This window comes from Rissa tridactyla, chromosome 6 (genome assembly GCF_028500815.1).
Source record: "Rissa tridactyla isolate bRisTri1 chromosome 6, bRisTri1.patW.cur.20221130, whole genome shotgun sequence".
NCBI classification, from domain to species: Eukaryota; Metazoa; Chordata; class Aves; order Charadriiformes; family Laridae; genus Rissa; species Rissa tridactyla.
In genome coordinates, this window is record NC_071471.1 from 64358839 (window position 1) to 64378924 (window position 20086).

General features: G+C 41.1%; 2 protein-coding genes across 7 annotated transcripts in view; one reads left to right on the forward strand and one right to left on the reverse strand.

Moving 5' to 3' along the window:
- ABLIM1 (actin binding LIM protein 1) overlaps window positions 1-3574 on the reverse strand; it is a 225983-nt gene extending 222409 nt beyond the window's left edge. Inside the window, exons 1-3 of one of the 4 annotated variants that reach the window (XM_054205884.1) lie at window positions 3439-3574; window positions 2454-2574; window positions 1247-1330 (exon numbers count right to left, since the gene is read on the reverse strand). The gene's annotated coding sequence lies outside the window, so the exon portion shown is untranslated. Of the gene's footprint in view, window positions 1-1246; window positions 1331-2453; window positions 2575-2728; window positions 2827-2869; window positions 3095-3120; window positions 3249-3438 lie in introns of those variants that run through there. The other 3 variants (XM_054205885.1, XM_054205886.1, XM_054205887.1) reach the window with 3 other exon arrangements.
- The window catches only part of FHIP2A (FHF complex subunit HOOK interacting protein 2A), a 36442-nt gene continuing 19774 nt past the window's right edge, over window positions 3419-20086 (forward strand). The window contains exons 1-7 of one of the 3 annotated variants that reach the window (XM_054205860.1): window positions 3419-3556; window positions 7007-7121; window positions 11400-11478; window positions 13394-13563; window positions 15650-15754; window positions 16103-16225; window positions 18783-18821. In XM_054205860.1, the coding sequence (XP_054061835.1) occupies window positions 13444-13563; window positions 15650-15754; window positions 16103-16225; window positions 18783-18821 (387 nt within the window). In that variant the 5' untranslated portion in view covers window positions 3419-3556; window positions 7007-7121; window positions 11400-11478; window positions 13394-13443. The remainder of the gene's footprint in view (window positions 3557-7006; window positions 7122-11399; window positions 11479-13393; window positions 13564-15649; window positions 15755-16102; window positions 16226-18782; window positions 18822-20086) is intronic. The other 2 variants (XM_054205858.1, XM_054205859.1) reach the window with 2 other exon arrangements.

Here is a 20086-nt window from a genome sequence, read left to right on the forward strand (position 1 = left end):
TATGCATAGCTCTACTGGCATGTTTTCATTCTGGGGTACAAAAATGTACCTTCCAAATCCTCAACCTCTCTGAAGCAAAAGTCCAGAATGCAGGAAGTTCTTCTGTAATGTAGACAAATACATCCATTAGAGACTGGCCTGGTGCCATCAATCTAAAGATTTTCAGCTAGCACATTATCTCACTGTCTCACTCCATTTAAATTGATTTAATCTAGACAATTTCATTAATTTGTAAGAAGGAGAAAAGTTCCCAAAAGCTCAATCAATTAAAATAGCCTCGCTTTCAAGCTGTGTCTTAACTCACGTTCAAGCAGAACACTGACTGCATGTGCCACCCCAGAAAAAGAACTACCTCGCCAAAAATCCAACCCAAACCCAAACCAGCAGAACTCTGCTCTCAAGAGTCTTAAAATAGGTAGTAATACTTGTGTTTATTTCAGTAGAAACAACATCAAGCATGAGTATTGTTGCATATGACATGACAGGCTATTGGTAGCCTGTCCATAACCGAGTCATATCGAATTGAATCATCTCCAATGAGAACAAGAAGTATCCAAACAGACTGTAATCTCAGCCAAATTCTTTTGCACTCACACTGGTGAAATAATTTTTCCATTGGTTTCCAGTGATTTCCATTACTACTGGTCTGCCAGTATGTATCTAATATTCCCAGCAGTGAGAAATACCTCCATACACTTGAAAGATTTGAGATTACTTTAAAGAGCATAAAAACCCCATCTCTACAATTTTCAAAACATATAAGCACCACAGACTGGATTCTGCAGTATGGCTAAAAACTCAAGCTCAATATATTGTTAAGTAAATGCAGGGTTATTTGCAGACATTCAATTTGTTTAATAAGCTTAGGGATGATTATACAATTGTGATATTTTCTCTGCTGCCTTTACTGCAAGGCATTTCATATTGAGAAGTCCTAATAAGTCACTTTTACAACCAAAACTTGAATGCCAACCACAATTAAATGTTCTGTTTTAAAAAAATGGGTTTATATACATCAGGCGCTCTTAGAATAATAAGAGGCCCTCAAGCATTAGAAAAGCTTTACCTCACCATCTGTGAAGAGGTGACTTATGATTTCATAAACTGTGAAGTACGCTTAGGAATACTCTCACTGTTATAAAACTGTCTCCTTTTATACCTTCATGATATCTTACTGTTTCTTTATTCATTATGCTGCTCAGAGATGGGAAGGCCCAGGCACACTCAAAAGAGCATTTTAAATTACCGTGTTCTCTTAGACACCTTCATCAAACACGTGTGCCTTAAATCCACATTTTCTTCAGAAGCGACGCAGGCTCCAAAATGGTATCTACAGTGAGAGAATGGGAAGGTCCCCATTAACATGGTAAACACCCTCACATTAATGAGAGAAAAGCTGTACCACTACTCAGCCCACTTGCTGACAACATGTTTGCATTCGAATCTACAACACGTTATTTGTTTTTCTTTTTTTAATGAAAGCAATACAAACGTTCAATACAAACCATGTAAGTAGGCTGAATGTAGCCCCTGAACTGTATTTACAGTCTAAAAATACTAATAAATGTAAGTATTTAAATATTTAAAATATAAATAAATATAAATAATAATCTGGATGTATTGCACAACTATAGTAGATACCACTGAAATTCATCTGAAGAAGGGTTTGCCTCCTAGAGCACACTTAAAACCTCTAATAGAACTTTTTCTGCTAAATCGTAGAAGATAGGCACCTTCCAAATGCAGCATCCATCCAGTTAATAATTACCTAAACGCAGAGATGGTACATACGTTTCATCATATGACTACCCACATAGAAAATTTACATTTCCTAAGAACATCTACAGAATATAACTTGACAAACCCACAATAATTTTTTTTTTTAAAAAAACATAATTGCCTTTCAAATTTATGTTATTTGATATGTCTGGATTTTGAGAAGAAAATAGCTAGGTCTGCTCCTTAGCAACTTCAGCAAAGGTGTCCACATACAACTAGTATTTATTTCCATACAGTACTTGGACTGCAGCTCTCCGTGCCTGCAAAGCATGGAGGCAGTAACAACAGTCAGTACAGCAGAACCATTAGTAAGACTTCACCCCAGGATCAACATAGTCAGACTTTCCAGATGACACAATTTAAAACACAGGAGTTAAATAGCAGCCTTTTGATTCATCTCTGCTTGCTCTAGCATATGAGGAAGATGGTGTTCATTAATCTCCAAAAACTAATGAGAAAGTTTTTCTCCATTTGGTACTACAGATTCGCTTCCCTTTTCCATACTGGTCTGTCACCTCCCTAAGATTTCACTCTGCTCCCCCAGTACCGAATCAACCCTGTTTCCCTACTTCCATTTGCCCAGCACCCTAACACTGTCCCATGAATTGTAGCTGTTCCCAAAACACCACACCGCCCGCCAGCTACATTCATAACCTCTGCTCACCCGCCCTCACCTCTGCTTTTCCTGCAGCATGGGAAGATGGCAGGGATGATCTTTTCCGCTGAAATATTTGGCTTTGAGGTGAAGTAAAGCCCTCTTCGTCTCTCCTATGGTTCTGTGATTCCTTCAAAGCTCTGGGGAAAAAAAAACAGCCATGAAAGAGGTAACAAGCGCACTGCCACAAGCCCCCTCACGCTTGTCCATGGCAATGCCCAGAAGGACTGTGGTCAGCCAGGACCATGCCACCAACCCCACCGGCCTCTCATCCAGCAACAAGATGTCACTGACTTTCTGAGCTTATCACCCTGACGTTTCTTTGTGGGGAGCCGGGCATTTCGATGTTTCCCTGAGGACCTGGCAGTCCCTGGGGATGGTGACAGATCCCAACAGTCCCAGCAGACAGACAGTCAGGCCTTCAGCCACCCGCACCGAGGCTGCTCCGCTGCGCCTGGGTGGAGGCGGTGGCCGCCTCACGAAACAGAGCGGCATGTGTAGACCCAGAGCCCTTTGTGGGAGCCCGATGGCGGGCCTCCGCGCACGGAGACAGAGGTGATAGTGGGTGCCTGTTCCCCCTCAGCCCCCCGTGCCCGGGGGTTGCCCTCAGAGGTGGGGGGCTGGCCCGGGGCACCCCGAGCTCGCCGTGCGCTCCCAGCCCCGGCTGTGTCCCACACCGCCCGCACCCCGGGGGCCGGCACAGGCGGCCCGCTTCGATCGACAATGCCAAGGGCACGGCCGGGCGGCAGGACGACGCTCCCGGCTGCCCGGGCCCACGGCCCCGGGCGGAGCGGGCCGGGCCTCCCCGCGGCGCAGGTTGCTGCGTGCGGGGGGTGGCGGCCCCTGCAGGCCGCGCCGGGGCGGACACCCGGAGCCTCGGCAGCCGGCGCCGCAGCCCGGCGGTGTCAGTGCCACGGTGTCCGCCGGGGAGCGAGAGGCAGAGTCGGCGGCCGCCCGCCCGCCCCATCCATCCCCGCGGCCAGGCCGCCGCATGCAGCCCTCACCCTGGAGCGGCGGCGGCGGATCGAGGAGCTCTCGCGGTCCTCCCGGCAGCGGCTGCTCCAGTCGCGGGACAGGATGTTCTCCAAGTTCACCTCCATCCTGCAGCACGCCGTGGAGGCGGTAAGGCCGCCGGCGGGCCCCGCCACGCCGCGCCGGGGATGCGAGCCGGGCCTAGCCGCCCAGTGGGCCCCGCGGGGAGGAGCGGCGGGGTTGGGGGGGGCTCGGTACCGCTCCCTGAGCGCGGTGCCCCTTCCCCGGGGCGTGCTGCCGGGGCAGGGCTGGCGGCGAGGGACCCCGCCGAGCCGGCAGGTTCGCCGGCTCCGGCTCGCCCCTGCCGCGGGGTAGGGAGGCGGAGGCCGAGCTGCCCTGGCGGGCCCCGCGCGGAGCCCGGGAAGGGAGCGAATCGGATCGGGGCTGCCGGGAGAGCGGGGAGCGGCCGCTACCCGCGGCGGGCCCGGGCGGCCCTAGCGCAGCCCTCGCCGCCGGCGGGAGCGGCCTCCGGGCTGTCACCGCCGGGAGCCGGCCTTCCTGGGCGTGAGGGCGGCCCTTCCCCTGCCCGGCCGCGCCGGCTGCTTTCTGCGAAGCAAATAAGAAATGAAGTGAATTCAGGAAACTCCTCAGGGTTTCTCTGCTTGTCGTGGCCGGCAGACAACAACAGCAGCCGCCCTCTCCGGTGCTTTTGTGTGGTGGTGTCGCTTCCAAACCAGCGTTTTTGTCCCCGGTTTTGTTTTAACTCGGGGAGGGTGGACAGGGAGGCCGAGGGGATGTGGGGTTGTGTGTGTTTGGCTGGGTTTCATCATGGAGACTCGCACGTCGGTGCCCATCGCCGCCCAGGGGAGAGGAAAGCAGCACGGCCTATTTCCGAAGCTGCCATTTCTCTAGGCCGCCTTCATCTTATCCTGCTTATCAAGAGTCACTTACTGTCTGCACGATTTATTTTTGTTTGCTTTTTGGCAAGGTGGGGTCCTGGCAGTAATGTCTCTGGCTTTCAGCGCCTTTCCCCGCAAGGCAGGACAGCTGCGGGACGGAGTTTGAAGAGGTGCATCTTTGGTTAGGTGCTAAAAACTGGCAGTGAAATACTGCGGAAAGCAAAGGCAGAAAGTGTTGAAGGAAAATGGTTCAAATGGTTGGAAAAAAAGAGCCTAGATGCCAAATCCTACCTCATGTGAGGGGCACCCTTTGTGCATTGATGTATGCCTCCATGCTGCAAATACTTAATCATATGCTTGACTTTATGTGTGCCTGTAGTTCTGCAGTCTTTGGCAGGACTGTTCAGGTTTTCAAGTTAAGCATGTATTAATTAATTGCAGGTTCCTAGTTTGCTCTTTTAGTGGTAGAGTGGCAATTGGAAAGGAATGTTTTAAATAATGATGAAGCGACTTATTTGAAAATTCTCTGTGACCACATATGAATGCCTTCAATAGACATTGGAGGAGAAACAGAAATGAGTGACTGCCCGACTAAAGGAATCTTGTTACGGTGAGCTGTGCCATGTTTTGAATAAGAGTGGATAACTGAGTTGTACGGGAGCGCAGAAATTATTCTTTCAGGCCTAGTGATTCAAGATATCTAATAAAAGTTACTCCTAGAAGAATGTTTACATTATTGATGGCATACAAAAAATAAACAAAAAGAACTGCATTTATTTGAGATCCATAAAAAATAGGAAAAATGAATAAGTTGAATGGAAAAGGGGTAAAGTAGAGATAGTAGGGACCAGGCCATCTTTTTTAATTGCCTCACCCTGCTAACACCCCTGTGATGGACCTTCTGATAATAAATACTGTGCTGAATTGCATTTACAGGGTTGTGACAAATACCGAGCACCACATGCTAGGAAGGAAACATGGGATCACAAAAGCAAGGGGATGTTAAGAACATTTCCTACTTTAGCTAGAAAGTTTGACCTAGTAATTCAAACACAGAACTGAAAAATAGAAACTTTTAACCGCTTTTGTGGCTGTATGACTTCAGATCATTGTTTCGTTCTCTCTTTAATGAAAGTATGTGGGCTAGTTAGCTTTGCTACTCTGAAAATGAAACTGGTGTAAATCCTAAATATTAGATAAGTCCACCTTGATGCTGCCTGCTGTTTTCAGAACCTAGAGAATTTGGAGCTTCATTTTTATTTGCTGTTTTTGCTGCAAAGCAAGTATAGCTCGTTCAGCCTTGAGTAGACTTGGTTTCAGCCCTGAATATCAGCAACAGAACTGGTAGCTAAGATATAAACTCTCAAAGGTTTTGGGTGCCTACCTCCCAGAGGAATTCAGTTGCAGCTGAACAGTTATCAGCTGAGCTGGAAATTTAAATTTAAATTTAAACTTGAAGAAGTGCCTGGGCTTAGCTTTCCTTGGTAGGATGACTTTTAAATCAGAATTGTTCGGGTAACCCTTCTCCCCTGTCGTTTCTCTTGCACATCACTTATATAAAGCTGCTGTCCTGCCTCAGGGCCCACAGGCCTGCAGACTTTACAGAGATGCATTTAAATAGTAGGAGTTCCTATGTTATTAGATAATCATTGTTACCTTACCCTCAATATGCCATGTCTCTGAACTATGACGAGGAGTTCCAAAGGTTGACAGTCTAATACACGTAGAAATATTTGCCTTTCACTTGCTGTGAGTGTACCGCTTTTTAATTGACTGCCTTCATGGCAGGACTGTGATGAGGTAAATATAAGGGACCAGTTGCTTTTTATTTCCTTGAATAACTCAAAACTTTTAGTCTTTTCTGCCTAAACTGTCCAAGTGTGTGAAATCATATTCTCGATTTTCATTACAACTGAATCCTAATTTTTGCCACCTCTAATCATATGTCAATCCTGCCAGTATTTCAGATATTTTTGCCCTTTCTGGATTTCTCTGCAGCATCCAGATGAGCAAGAACCACTGTGGTATCATCCCAACGGAGCATCATTGAATTGCGTTGGGTGGGTTGGTGAGAACGGTGGAGGGGACTGCAGTCTTTGACTGCAGTTACCTTACTTCAGCGCAGAACAGAAATGTTGCTAATACTAATGAACCTGTGACAGTTTATATATGGCTTGTCCCCAAAATGTTTTCTCTTTGCAATGCATTTCTGATATACTTTTATCGAAACATATTCCAGGAGTGGTACACTCTCAGCAGCACAAAAAATGGAGTGTACAATAACAAAGCAGCAAGTTAGACTTACTTTTTTCTCTTACCTTGTGCTCTTCACTCATGTTTCCCTAGAGTAGCTTGTCTGTAAAATAGCTTGTCTGTAAAGGGGCCACTCAGTATTCAAAGAACTTCTGTTTGTGTTTGACTTGGGCTTTCAGGAGATGTTTCCTCTTAATAGCGAACTCAAAAGCATGTTTTTGAGCTGCGTACCTGGAGCAGGAAAAACATGATTTTGATTGTTTTGAATTTTGCAATTTGCTGTCAAACAAGATTATTTGTATCATGATTTTGGTATCTGGGAGTGAGTTTAGATTTTGGTGTCTGCTGCACATTTTTGGGACCCCTCTCTACCAACGATTCCACTGTATCTCTTACGCTAGTACCTTAACATGTTTTTAAGTAGCTTCTTTTCTGTTCATGTTTTCAGGCAGAACTGAGCTTTGAAAGATATTGAGTCACTTGCCACAGCTACTGCTTCAAAATCATTGACTGCATAACTTCTCAGAACAGGATTTCTTCTTCTTGAACCCACTTTATTTGACGTAATGACCTCACATTACTGATTGTTTTAACATTGTGCTGCTATTAACAAATTCTGATGGTGAAATTTAATGCATGGCTTGCAAGCATGTGCAGTCTTAATTTTATATGTGAAAGCAGTGACCGTTATAAACTCTGTGCCTTCAGCAGCTGAAGAAATAAAGTAAACCTTCCAGCATTAGTCTTTTTTCAGATTTTCCTTCGGGGCAAACCTTCACACTGGTAAAGTAGTAAGATTGAAGAAAAACATCGTCTGCTGTAGTTTTCCGTGTTTCAGTCAGGGAAGTGTGCGTGCACTTCCCCTTCATTTCTCTTTGACCCAATTTCCGCTTTCTTTTTTAATCTGGCATCTGACCAGCCAGTACCCGTTATTGTTTTATAGTGTTTTCTTTACTTTGTGAACTTGTCCAAAAGATCTTGAGGGATATCACCAGCTTCCATTGATTCCATTGTTTTCAGTAGTGAACTGCACTTCTGAAAAAGCATGTATGAAAAATATGACTGATTTTTACATGCATAAAGGAATTGCTGTTAAATACTGTATATTTATAGGTTTCTTTGCTCTTGACATTATTTTTTCTTTCCTGCCTAAACACAAATTCTATATACTTCTGAAAACTACCTGGAACTGTATTTTGGGCAGATTATATAACGAGCAGACTATAGTTCTGGTCAGAGATCTATAGTTCTCCTGAGAACAGCACTTTTCTGTAAGGAGTGGGGTTCGATCATTAGTAACGTCTTGTCACCAGGATGATAAGGCAGCATGTGTTAAGTTTAGTTTGTAAATGAGAACACTCGTTTGCTCACTCCCAGGAAGCTTGACTGCTGGAGTTGGGGACCAGATGGAAGAGCTAATCAATGTCTACTCAAATGGGCTGGTTTTTAGTAGTGTGCAGTGAGTTTTGGCTATTTGACATACCAGCACCCACACCGCAGTCTTTAAGATGTTGGGGTATTTTTTCACAAAGGAGGAGAACTTCACTTGGAGATTAGGAATCAATAGCTCAAAATTAATAAGAACATATGTAATTACATCAAAATTAATTAATATAATTGCTAGGAATAACTGCACTTCTAAGGTAATTCCTTCAAATTAGACAAATAGCAGGTATTAATGGCATTCACAATGAATTGTGTTTTGCATCAGAATCTTTATACAAGTATGCGTACCTTTACAAAAGGGTGATCACTCAGATTGGCAACTGTAACATGTATTTCATCTCAGCTGGTAGCTAATAATTCATCCTAAAATAGAAACTACAACTTCATCCTGGAACTATCTGTCCTAGCAGGGTTAAAGCACATCAACTAAGTGTTTGGGAGGTTACGTTTTTCTAATGCTTTCCAGTGCTGGGCTTTGTTTGATACCAGCTGGACTAAGCTGGTGTCTTAGTCTTGGTCTTTACCTTGACTTTGTGTCTAAATAACTGAGTTAAGAGGCTTGGGGTTTTTTTCATTTCTGTCAGTAAAACACTTTTCTCAGAATAATACATAGCATTGCTGGAGTTATATCTCTGTTCACTGGAATAGCTGTGCTGTAAAAAAGCAGATTTATAGTAGGTCCATCTGCAGTGGGAAGAGGAATTTGGGGAGTGGGGAGTATTTGGGGGTGGGGATACTTTAACTGAACAAGTAAGGAAATACAATTTTTTTTAGTATTGTTAGGAGTTGCTGGGTCTGGTAGCCCAATGCAGGCGAAGCTGCCACAACTCTGTGTCACTGTGTCTAGTCGGTGGCAGGGTTGATTGTATATTCCCAATAGCCATGCATGTACACAAAAGCATAGGTGCACACACGCTAATGGTATCTCTGTTTTGTATCTGTCTTGCAGTCCTTGGTCAGAGAAGACTCTGTGAAATCACTGAGTATTTTAATTAAAAAGGGCAGAACCTGTCCCTGAATTACCTCTTCACCTCTGAGAGGAGTCCCTGGAGGCGTTTGGTGGGAGGGAGAATGTCTGTATCCACAGTTCTCTCCCGCGGTGGATAAATTATTGACAGTGCTGAGAATTGAAATCCTTTTCCTGGCACTACTCAGAGGCACTAAATTCATCTTGAGGCAGATGAGGCCAGAAGGAGTGGAGAGGAAAATGACATCAGTCAAGGATAAATTTTTAATGTTATCTATCATGTGTTACTATGGAAATAGAGTGGTCTGAAAGGCCTGGTATTCCTCAAAAGTCGTCTCTGTGCCATTCATCAGCCAGAGTTGAGTTTTCAGTATAGTTTTCTTACAGAAAGATGCAAAATGATCATTACATTGCTTGAAATACACATCTACAGAAGCAAAAGTGACATATGAAGCATGATACAAAATACCGTGTACTGCATCTTCAGTTTATTCAGTTGTTCTTCTGAATTTCAATAACCTAGTAAACTTCATAGTAAAATAAACTAGTTTTGTCCAGCGTGCAGTGTCCTTATACTTACTCTGTGGTAGCTGGTGTGCTAAAGTGCTCTCAGTGTCCAGCTGTGGAAATATGGAAGACTTAATGAGTCCGCAGACTGTCAGGGAATGGATAAGCAATGTCAGTTTGAGTTCCTGGTTGCCATTTGTGAGGGCACATTTCCACACAGGATGCAGGTGTAGATAGTTACCAAGCACCACTACTTTTTTAAAGTCTTGGCGTTTCAAAGTCCTGTGTGCAAAGGGTCATTAACAATTAGCATTCCACTTTCTTATCACAGCAGGGCATGCTGTTCATATTCTGGGCTGTACGTCTTTACCAAGATAATAAGTGTCGTTAAATTCCAGGGAAAGAAAAGACTGGTGTGGAAAACCTCCAAGGCTTTTTCTGTATACAGATGTTTGAGCCCTGTGCGTCTGTTTGTCCAAGAACTGAGGCAACTCAGCACTTTTTAGGCCCTGTGAGGAGACGCTAGAGGAATTCAGAGTTATTAATTTCAAATGTGGTATCTGTAGCTTCTGGGGAAAAAACTTCTTCACTATGAGGGTGACTGAGCCCTGGCACAAGTTCCTGGAGAGGTTGTGGAATTTCCATCCTTTCAGATATTCAAAAGCCGTCTGGGCATGGTTCTGGGCAACCAGCTCTAGGTGTCTGTGCTTGAGCAGGGGCATTGGACCAGGTGTCTTCCAGAGGTCCCTTCCAACCTCAGCAACTCTGTGATTCTGTGAAGGACGGGACTCCGTAGCTTGTTGGGATGCTTCAGCTCCTTATTCTTCCCAAAATGGACACAGCAACTTACACAGGGCATTCTTCCTGTTTGCCCACAGGTCTCATTGCTACCGTCATGTCAGGTGATAATCCTTTTTTTCAGGATTACATATAAAAGAATGACTTGAGGACTTGATTGTCAAAAAAAAGCATCAAGCAAGTAGGATTAGGCCTCAGTAACAACAGACCTTCATATGATCTGTTGAGCGGTGGGGTTATTCCCTATAGATTCCCTGATTTTACCAGCTCTGAACATTTTACATTGTGGTCGTAAATTCAATGTTTGCCTCAACTCTCACTTTGGAAAGCAGAGTGGTAAAATGATCACGGTCCTTCTTTTATCACATGCCGCCTGTGGTGCCATGGGCTGCAGGGCACCCAGGTCTCAAGGTCGGGGAAAAAAGGAGTACTGATGTTGGCTGACCAGGAGGCTGTGTTTCGTTCTTGCAGCATGTTGTTCCTGGATGCCAGTCATGCCCAACCAGCCATCCCAAATTCCTCCAGAAAAACAGAAATGACATAAGAAATTTATTTCTTAAATAAAAAGAACAACATGTCAAGCTCTGGGGATGGGCCTCGTGCAAAAAAAAAAGAAATAATCATCTTTTAAAAGTTGTGGTTAACAGGAAAAAAAGGCGTGGGAAAAGCTGTGTGAAGCAGCTAATGGGTATTTTTAAGGGAGCAGAGGGAGAGAGGAGAACAGAGCATACAGAAAGGGAAGAGGGCAGCAAGAGTAGATGTAAAGTAACATGATTTTTTCTTGAAGGACAGAACTCTGAGATCTAAACAATTCAAACCCACATTTCTAGTGTTGATTTGCTGTATGAACAATTGCTTTTGTTGCTTCAAATAGATTGTCTGGTCATAGAGACATCACAGAGATTATTACTGCTGTTCACAAGCCAGGCAATATGACATGGGGCTTATGTCATGAATAATGTATGTAGTCCTTGTTAAAGGTAAAAGAGCGCGGAGTAAGAATTGTAGCTCTAGTCTGTAGCAGGTTACTTCCAAGTATAAGATAAAATTCAATTTAATCTCTGGGGAAATATGTTTATTTAATTCCTAACTGGTTTTTGTTTGGTTTTTTTTTTCCCCATAGCTCGCACCTTCCCTTCCATTACAAGAAGATTTCGTTTACCACTGGAAAGCAATCACCCATTACTACATAGAGACATCAGGTAAAAGAAGAAAACATTCTGGGTTTGTGTCTTTATTGTGAAAACTAGAATTCCCAATTTCAGTGTGGTTAAAAATTAAAGATTAAGAAATGCTAAAATGAGTCATTTCTCTTATCAAAATACCAACAATAATAATTAATAATTAAAAATATTGTGTACCTCCATTCATCTCTATAAAAGTAGGCATGAACAATGATGGAGGGAAGTTCTTCTTTTCTGAGTACCACGAAGAGAATTGTATCTTTTCACGTCCGACCCAATTTCTGTCTTCACATATTCTGTTTAATCTGAACAGACTACTACAGGAATGTAGTCCCTGTTATTAACTTCTTTTATTGTTTTGCATCAGGGATTTTCTTTTTCTTTCCAAGATTTTAACAAAAGTAATTTTGTGGTCATACATTTTCCCAGACATATATGAATTCTGTGGCCTCAGCATTAGGTATTTTTTCTTTAATGTCTTGTCTCCATGAAAGGTATTTTGATAACGTGGCTCTGGAAAGTGAATTTGTGAGCAGAATCAGAACACATTTTGTTAGAAGTTATACAAACCTTATTCTGCTCTTCTAAAAAATGTGTATTCTGATGAAATAGGACTGTAGTTACTTCTTCTTAACCTCTTCCTTGGTTTCCTACAACAGTTACGCAACATTTAATTTTTTAATTTTTGGTCCTAGTTATTAAACTATTACGTTTTAAAAGTGAATGTTACCATGCTTTCCTCAGTCTTATTAGTTCTGCATTTCTGCTAGAGTAGCTATTGGCTCTGGGACTGGTGATCTTGTTTATATCAATATTTATTCTTACAAGCTGAAACTCGACCCTTGATTCTAAATACCCATCTTTTGGAACGCTATGTGATGTTCCCTAAGGTAGAAATGACGGGGTGGTAGGGGAAAACTGATACTTGCGATTATATGGTGCAGAATAAAAGCTGACCTCTCTCCCAGGCTTTCAAATGTCTTGTGAAAAACAAGTTCCCACTCAGTAGTTGTATTTCTCTCCTCTGCAGTGGGAGCAGTATTATGCCTAGGAAACTCACGCAAAACACTCTAGGCTGACTGGAGATTAGGTTGTGGTAGAGACCAAAATCACTCTGACATGGCAGTTTTCCTTTGTGATCTTGTTGCCGTTGGCATGCAAGTGACAGTTATTTTTAGATTATTGCGTAAGAAGTAGTAATCATTTCCCTAGTGGGATAGTTGTTCAAGTAGAATTTAGCTGAAAAAACAAAAAGGGAAATCTCCACGTGTAGATGTGCTCAACAACATGTTAACGCCAGCTCCCACTGCCAGTGGCATAAATCCACAGCAGTTTCATGACTTCAGTGTAATGAAATCAGTGTCTTACCCTTTCCTTCATAAAGTCTGAGAGAATGCTCTCTTAATGCATAAAGTATAAAAGACAAATCTAAAAACTTTTGAAGAATAAACAGCATGGAGTTTGTGTTTTCTTTGTTAGAAAAAAACATTTATTTAGTTATCTAGTTTGTAAAGAAACTGATCATGATTTTAAAAAAGCTGAAGTTAGAGGCTGTTTATGGATTTCAGAATACAATGTGAAGAGTCAAAGAGGAAGTTATCAAGATGGGGTGGATACTAACCGGAAGATTGAGAGTGGGTGTTTCTCTCCCTAAGCTTGGTGTAAAAGTTTTCCTTTCTGACTGTGTAATTAATGCATGTTTTGAAATTTGGCGTTTCACCTTTTCCCCATTGCAAGGTTAGATATCTGCCTAATGCATATTCTAGTTTACATTTCTGAAAATTTGGTTTAAGACATGTTAAAAAACATACTTACTATATGTAAGATTCTTTAAACGAGTGGTCTTGTTTTTAAATCTTAAATTTGTAACTGAACTTAAGAAAAGTGAGGACAATATTTTAATAATTCCTAATTGCACATCTCTTCTATTTAGATGACAAAGCTCCCGTGACTGATACCAACATTCCTTCTCACCTGGAACAGATGTTGGATATTCTAGTTCAAGAAGAAAATGAGAGAGAATCAGGCGAAACAGGACCATGTATGGAATATTTGCTACATCACAAGATTTTGGAGACACTCTACACACTAGGAAAAGCTGATGTATGTACTTCTCAGCAGAGCAAGTGTGTGAGCTCCTAATTGTAAAAGGGACTGAAGTTCTACAGTAGGTGGTAGTGTGGGACACTGAACTCTAGCAAATAGCTGTTTACTTACGTTACCAACATATTACAAATAACAGTCTTTTACAAGTGTAAGCAAAGTGAGACAACCAGTGAGATGTTGACTAACACAGAACCCTGAGATTTGTTACTTACCACGCTGATAATGTTGACTGTGAAGCTTTTGTTCAGTCTAGAATTTTTCTGGCTTCTACAAGAGAGTGTTATCCCTCTCTGTCCTTTGTTAAGTGTTGGGAGCTGCTTGGGTGAAAAGTGCTGTATTAAATACAAATTTTAATTTTTCTGAATGTGATGAGTTATTGCTCAGAAAGACTTCCATGTCAGAAAGCATTGATTTAAGCTGATCCCCAGACAGCTTTCACATCCAAGTCTTTGGTATGAATGCAGCCCTTGGCAGTTTTGTCTGGTTCTTCTCATGTCTGCCTTGTGGCACATGTGAAATTAGCTTCATGGTCTTGATGCATTCTTGTTGCTGTCTTTCTTGGCAGACTTATGAGCTGAAATGTATGGGGTTGGATGGATCATGGGGTAAAATTAACTTGGCAGCCCTTGCGCTAGAACTTTTTGTATCACGATGCAGGTGCAGTTAGGAAACCGTGGTGTATCCTGTTCCAAGAATAAATGGAGCTCACCGTGGTTTCATTCTCAGTCAGTCTTTTACACATTGTCATGAGTTTTTAGTCTGCTGGATTTTACATGTATAGACAATGTGGGGTACTAGCTGTCTGAGCCTGGGATATTCCTTGCTCTGGAAGGACCAGAGCTCTACAACTCCTGTTACTGTACCAGCTGTCCTGCAATCAGGCTAAGGTACCTGATGTATTGAAAGTACTTGCTCAGAAATACAGCTAGTTCAGTAATCTATAAACTTTGTCAAGAAACCAAGATGAAATGGTGACATATGTGAAGTGGGTAATTAGTAGGATGTTTCTAAGAGTTGAGAGAAGTCATTTTGCACTCATGCAAATACGCCTGTACCAGCAATTCCTGTGCAGCCTGTCTTTATACTTTGCCACTTGTGAGTTGATACATCTGAAGTAAACACACAGTTCAGCGCTTGCAAGATGTTGCAAAGATCTGTTGCAAAAAGAATAATATCCTTTCACAGCAACCACTTAGACTTACTGCATTATTGTGGATGCATCCTGGTGGTACACATTTTGTCATTCTTTTCAACGGATTGCTTGACAACTCAGTGATAATTACGTATTAATAATCTGGGGATAATTACCTTGGAAGGAGAACAACTAGGCAGTTGTCATTCCTGGCTATTGCCACCCATGCTCCATTCACTTGTGCAGTGAACCAGATGAGGGAGATGACGTGGGTTAAAATTAACCTCTGGAATGACAGCATTTATTAATGTGGTAGAGCACATTAGAGTCGGGGGAATTTAGCTAGAAGGAAAGGTACAGAAAGAACCACAAGAATCGGATCTCATGGAGATAAGAAAGTGCTTTCATGGGGCATGAGGGACAGCAGAACATGGGTCTGGATGTTCCAAAGATACTTGTGATTTATATTCTGCTGAATCTCAGGGAATACAACAGTTTTCTCTTGTCCTGGAACATCTGTGCATTTATAAACACTTTACCTGTCTAAGGTTAATTGCTCGTGAATTTAAAAACCTTTTGTAGACATGTAGATGTTTTGTGACACAATACCGTAAAAGACAGCAGACCTGTAGCCGATTCATTCAGAGTTAATTTCCCCTCGTTGCTGTGTTGATAGGGAATATTTCCTGGAAAGACTGGTAGAAGTGTTCACTAGAGCAATTTACTGAAAATGTGAATAATTTGAAAAAGAAAACAGTAACGCGATGCAACATTTTTTGTTGATCTCTGTTAATATCGACAAAAGTAATGTGTTAACAGATGATGGTTTTTTTTAAAATACTTTGGATAAATTATTGCTGTTAAATTAGCCATTTTGAGTGACAAACTTGCATCTATGTTTCTCTCCACATTTGTTACACTTTTGTTATTGTTCATCTGTTTTTCTTTCAGTGTCCTCCAGGAATGAAACAGCAAGTTTTGGCTTTTTATACAAAACTTCTTGGAAGAATACGGCAACCTCTTCTTCCCCACATAAATGTGCATAGGCCAGTGCAGGTACTGTTCAAATGTTAAATAAAATATATTTTTGTATGACAAGTTTCTCTTATTCTGCTGTAACTAATGGTACCTTTAATTCTTCCATTGTCGACTGAGTTAAAGAAACTGCTCAAGTGCAGTATTGGTTTTAATGTATTAATGATTAGAGCCTTGTACTGCCACTGCAATGTAAGTCGTGAGTAATAAAGAAATCTTGTTCATAGCAATCTAACTCTGGAGCAAATGTTCAAGTCAATAATCATACATCATTGTGGTATGTATAGAGAAAAAGAATTCAGTCCATCATTCAAAAAAAGCTCTTAACTTACTCCCTGTCTTAATCGTTCACTTTTCTTTATGTGATAGAAATTAATCAGGCTGTGTGGTGAAGTTCTGGCAACACCAACAGAAAATGAAGAAATTCAGTTTCTCTGCATAGTATGTGCAAAGCTGAAACAGGATCCATACCTGGTCAACTTCTTCCTTGAGGTGAGTAAATCAAATCAAATTTTGCAGGTGTATTTACAGTGTCACAGACAAAATCTGATAGAGGACTGGAGGTATCACATTGTGCTTCATAGCTTAGTTTTCATTCGCTCTGTGATTTTCTTTCCTGTGATATTAGAAGGGTTTTTGTCTTGTTTTCAGAGACTTGATACATCTGATTATTTTTATTGTAATTTCATTTACTCACAAATATACCCGCATGAGGTCCTTATCCTTTGTAGTGAAAGTGCCTTTAGAGTAGTGATACGAATTGTAATGTAAAGCACTGTGTGAGGGAGACCTTGGATTTCTTATGTTGTTTTGTCTTCAGCCCAATAAAGACTAAAGGACAGATTGCGTGGGGCACTGAAACCTTGCAAGTTGCTAAGTGTTCTGCAGGATTGGGCCCTTATTTGGTAGTGGCACATATGGTCTAGCTGCAGTGCCAGCTCACAATCTACAATATGACATTATTTTCTATCTGTAAGAAAGCCAAATATCTTTACTCCCTCTTCAAAGTTAACATGTGGCACTGATGAAATCAGAGTGGGAGGAGAAAGAATTTCTAGACTGGCTTTCTGTTCCCATTTAGGAGGAGCATATAAAAGTTTCATTTGTACAAGTCCATTTAGAAATGCCTCCTGCTCCCACTGCAATGTTTCCTATGGTGACACAGTATCTATTAAACATGTGATACACAGGTGAAAAGATGTAGGTATAGTGCCTTTAAGGAATATTTTACAAGCTTTCCACAAACAAGATCTGTAACAGCAGATTCTGTTAAAGTGCAAAGATAGTTGTTTTCCATTGGGAACATGAATATCACTTATAAGTCAGTAGTAAAGAATCCATCTTGAGTTTATTTTTACCCTAATTAAATACCACCCCGATTGTGATTGTATCCACTGTAGTTGTACAAGCAGTAGCAATGGTGTAAGGACTGAAAAGACAGCGTTTAAACATAAGAAACACTCAGAAGCAAACTACTAGATATATTACATGCAGAATATGGTAGAAGCCCAAACCAGGATTACTTTTAGTGTTATTTATGTAAGTTGTATGGTTTGAAAAGAACCCCCTGAACGACTGTTATACTCAAATAATGCCCTTGAAATCAAACCTGAGAACCCCAGTCATAAGAACCACAAGTATTTTGTCAGACATTAGTGTTCTTCCCCAAAATAGCAATATCACAATATTAAAAATCATACATGGAAAACCAGATAATTCCAAATTTCAGAGTTCTCTGGTTTCACAAAATGCTGGCCGTAGGGTTCAGGCAAGCTGAAAAACATTTTTTTGTAGCTCCTGTTTCCTTCACATTATTCTAAATGTCATAGCCTAAAGCATATGTCTTTGCAACTTCCGATAGTTGTTTCCAGATAAGGTATTTGGGGTGCAGAATTGTCCTTTATTAGAATAGAATATTCTGATTGTTCACATCTATGCCTCTTAGAGGTGCTATTGTTGTGAGTTCATAGCTGTTTCTGACCTTCAAATACATGAAAGGGTAAATTTACAGAATCCTGTGTGGCGTTTCTCTCTCAAATTTTCAACACGTGTAAACTGAAATGCAGATACATCTCTCCAAAACAGTGTGTATCTGCTAGTTTTGCTTCCTTCTTTGATTTTTCCTGATCAGTTTCTACAGTATTTTATGAACAGAAAAAACTCAAGTATGTACAAACCCAGGATTTCCTTTGTATGATTCCATATCAAATAGTTTGTTGATAGAATGGTGTTTATATTTTAGTAAAATCTTTCACATGTATTGCTTTACCAATAAGGCATCACTTTATCTCTCGGGCAAGTTACTTTTCTTCTGGAAATAAGAACTGGAACAACTGCATTCTACTTTGTTAAACCTTTAAAATCCACGTGTTAATTTTACTTTGGCTTTAATTTATTCTTTTCTTTAAGCTGAGTTTTCCTTGTTCTTGTGTGGAGAGAAAGAACATACATAGGAATGTTTGACTTGTCACCTCTCTCTCAGCCATTATTTTATGGTAAACTTGTTACCTCATGGTTTTTCCTTATTCGTTTATTCCTTAGTTGCCTCATCTCATCTCATCGCATCTTATGCAAGATACTCCTTCCAACTGAGTGTTCCATGCAAAGGGACACTTGATTCTCTGTGTTTCAATTTCAGCTTTTGAGACCTTAAACAAGTTCTAGTATAGTAGTGTCCATTAAAGAGTTGTACCTTCATTTTATAAAATGAACAGTAGTTTCACTGTTCACTTCTATTTTCATTACTACAAATTATCAGCTTTATATTTCTCACCATGAATTAAGTAGAGATTCTCATTAGCTGTGACGTCACTTAATTTTTTCACAGAATTCTTTTTAAATCTGTCATATCTGTGTATCTTTTTAAATCTGTCATAAATCTAGACATAGCGTCATACCCCACAGTTTTTTAAACTCCGATAGTTATGTATCACGAAAATGTAAAAACGTATTTTTATATTGTCTGCTCTCTGTCGATGCTGAATTCAGTTAGAGGAGTACTTTGTCTAGAAGGCACTGAATATGTGTTTTATGTAACCTTTTCTATTAGGTCATTCAGGATCCTGTTTTGCGCGTTTACAAGAGGCAGGTGAGCAGCTAAGCTGCAGAATTGCATGATTAAACAATAGGAAGCTTAAATACATGCAAAAACTCTGCCTGTGTGTTGTTCAATGTACAGACTGCTTTGTGTCACCTGCCAACGTAAGAGTAATGAGCTATGGACTAATTTCTAGGGGCATTTATGTATTTATATATGTTAGGTCTTCTCGTCGATGCCTTAGCTAAACAAACAATGGCTTTTCAAATGACAGAAGAGTCCAGCCATGAGGCAATAGGCTGATGTAATATAAAACAAGTATTTTACAAAATATTATGTCATTTTTGAAAAAAGGAGCTTTTTCTCTTTGGCAACCTTGTCTGCTACTTGGATAGTGCCAGCAACAGTGTACAATCCAGGACTGAAATGCAGTTCCAGCCCCTAGTACTGCTTTATGTGCAAAGCTCATCGTTGTGATTCAGATATTCCTGTGTATTGCTAAAATATATGGGAGGATACTGGAAGACTTTAGAAGATTTAGGGATAGACAGACGTGGTTCAGACAGACACATTTTTGTTGCTTTGCAGCCTTATGCATTTCAGACTGTAAAAAAAAAAAATATATGTGTGGAAGCAGTAATTTTTCTGCTGTAGTGAAAAATCATACTTACTTTATAGCATGCAGTGTGCTGCTTTTACCACTGGGTTGCCCCTCCAGGGAGTTGGTTATATGAGTGTATCACAACATTCAGTACAAATTCGCCACAACGAATGCACATCTATCAAGCAAGCATTCACAGCAGTTCTCTCGTTTGCTGCCCGAGACTGTTGTGTTGTTAGTACCTGCTGGTTTGTATGTACTAAACGCCATTAACCCCAAATGGTTACTCTTTTAAATTATTAATGCTTGACATATATTAGTAATATTTTTGGTGTTATCATAGATAAGGGGAACCGTTTGGATTTATAGTCTCCCTACTGTACTCACTTGAAGAAATGTCTTGTGTTGAAGTCTAATTTATGGTTCTAATAAAGTATTATTCACCTGTGCTTATGCCAGAAGAACACTGAATCTTGCCTTGCTGTGAGTTTCTTCTTGGTATCACAGAGCACAAATTTAAATGCCTTTATGTGCTGGAGACAGATTTATGGGAAGACAGTTTCTTTCAGGCTAAGTAGAGATGGTTTGTAGATTCCGAGAAGGTTCTCTGTGATCTGTTATATCTGTTATCCAGTGCCCAATGCTAACTTCTAGTATCTTCTGTCCATTCAATCTGCTCAACTTTTTCTTCACGAGAAACACAACTTGAGAGTAC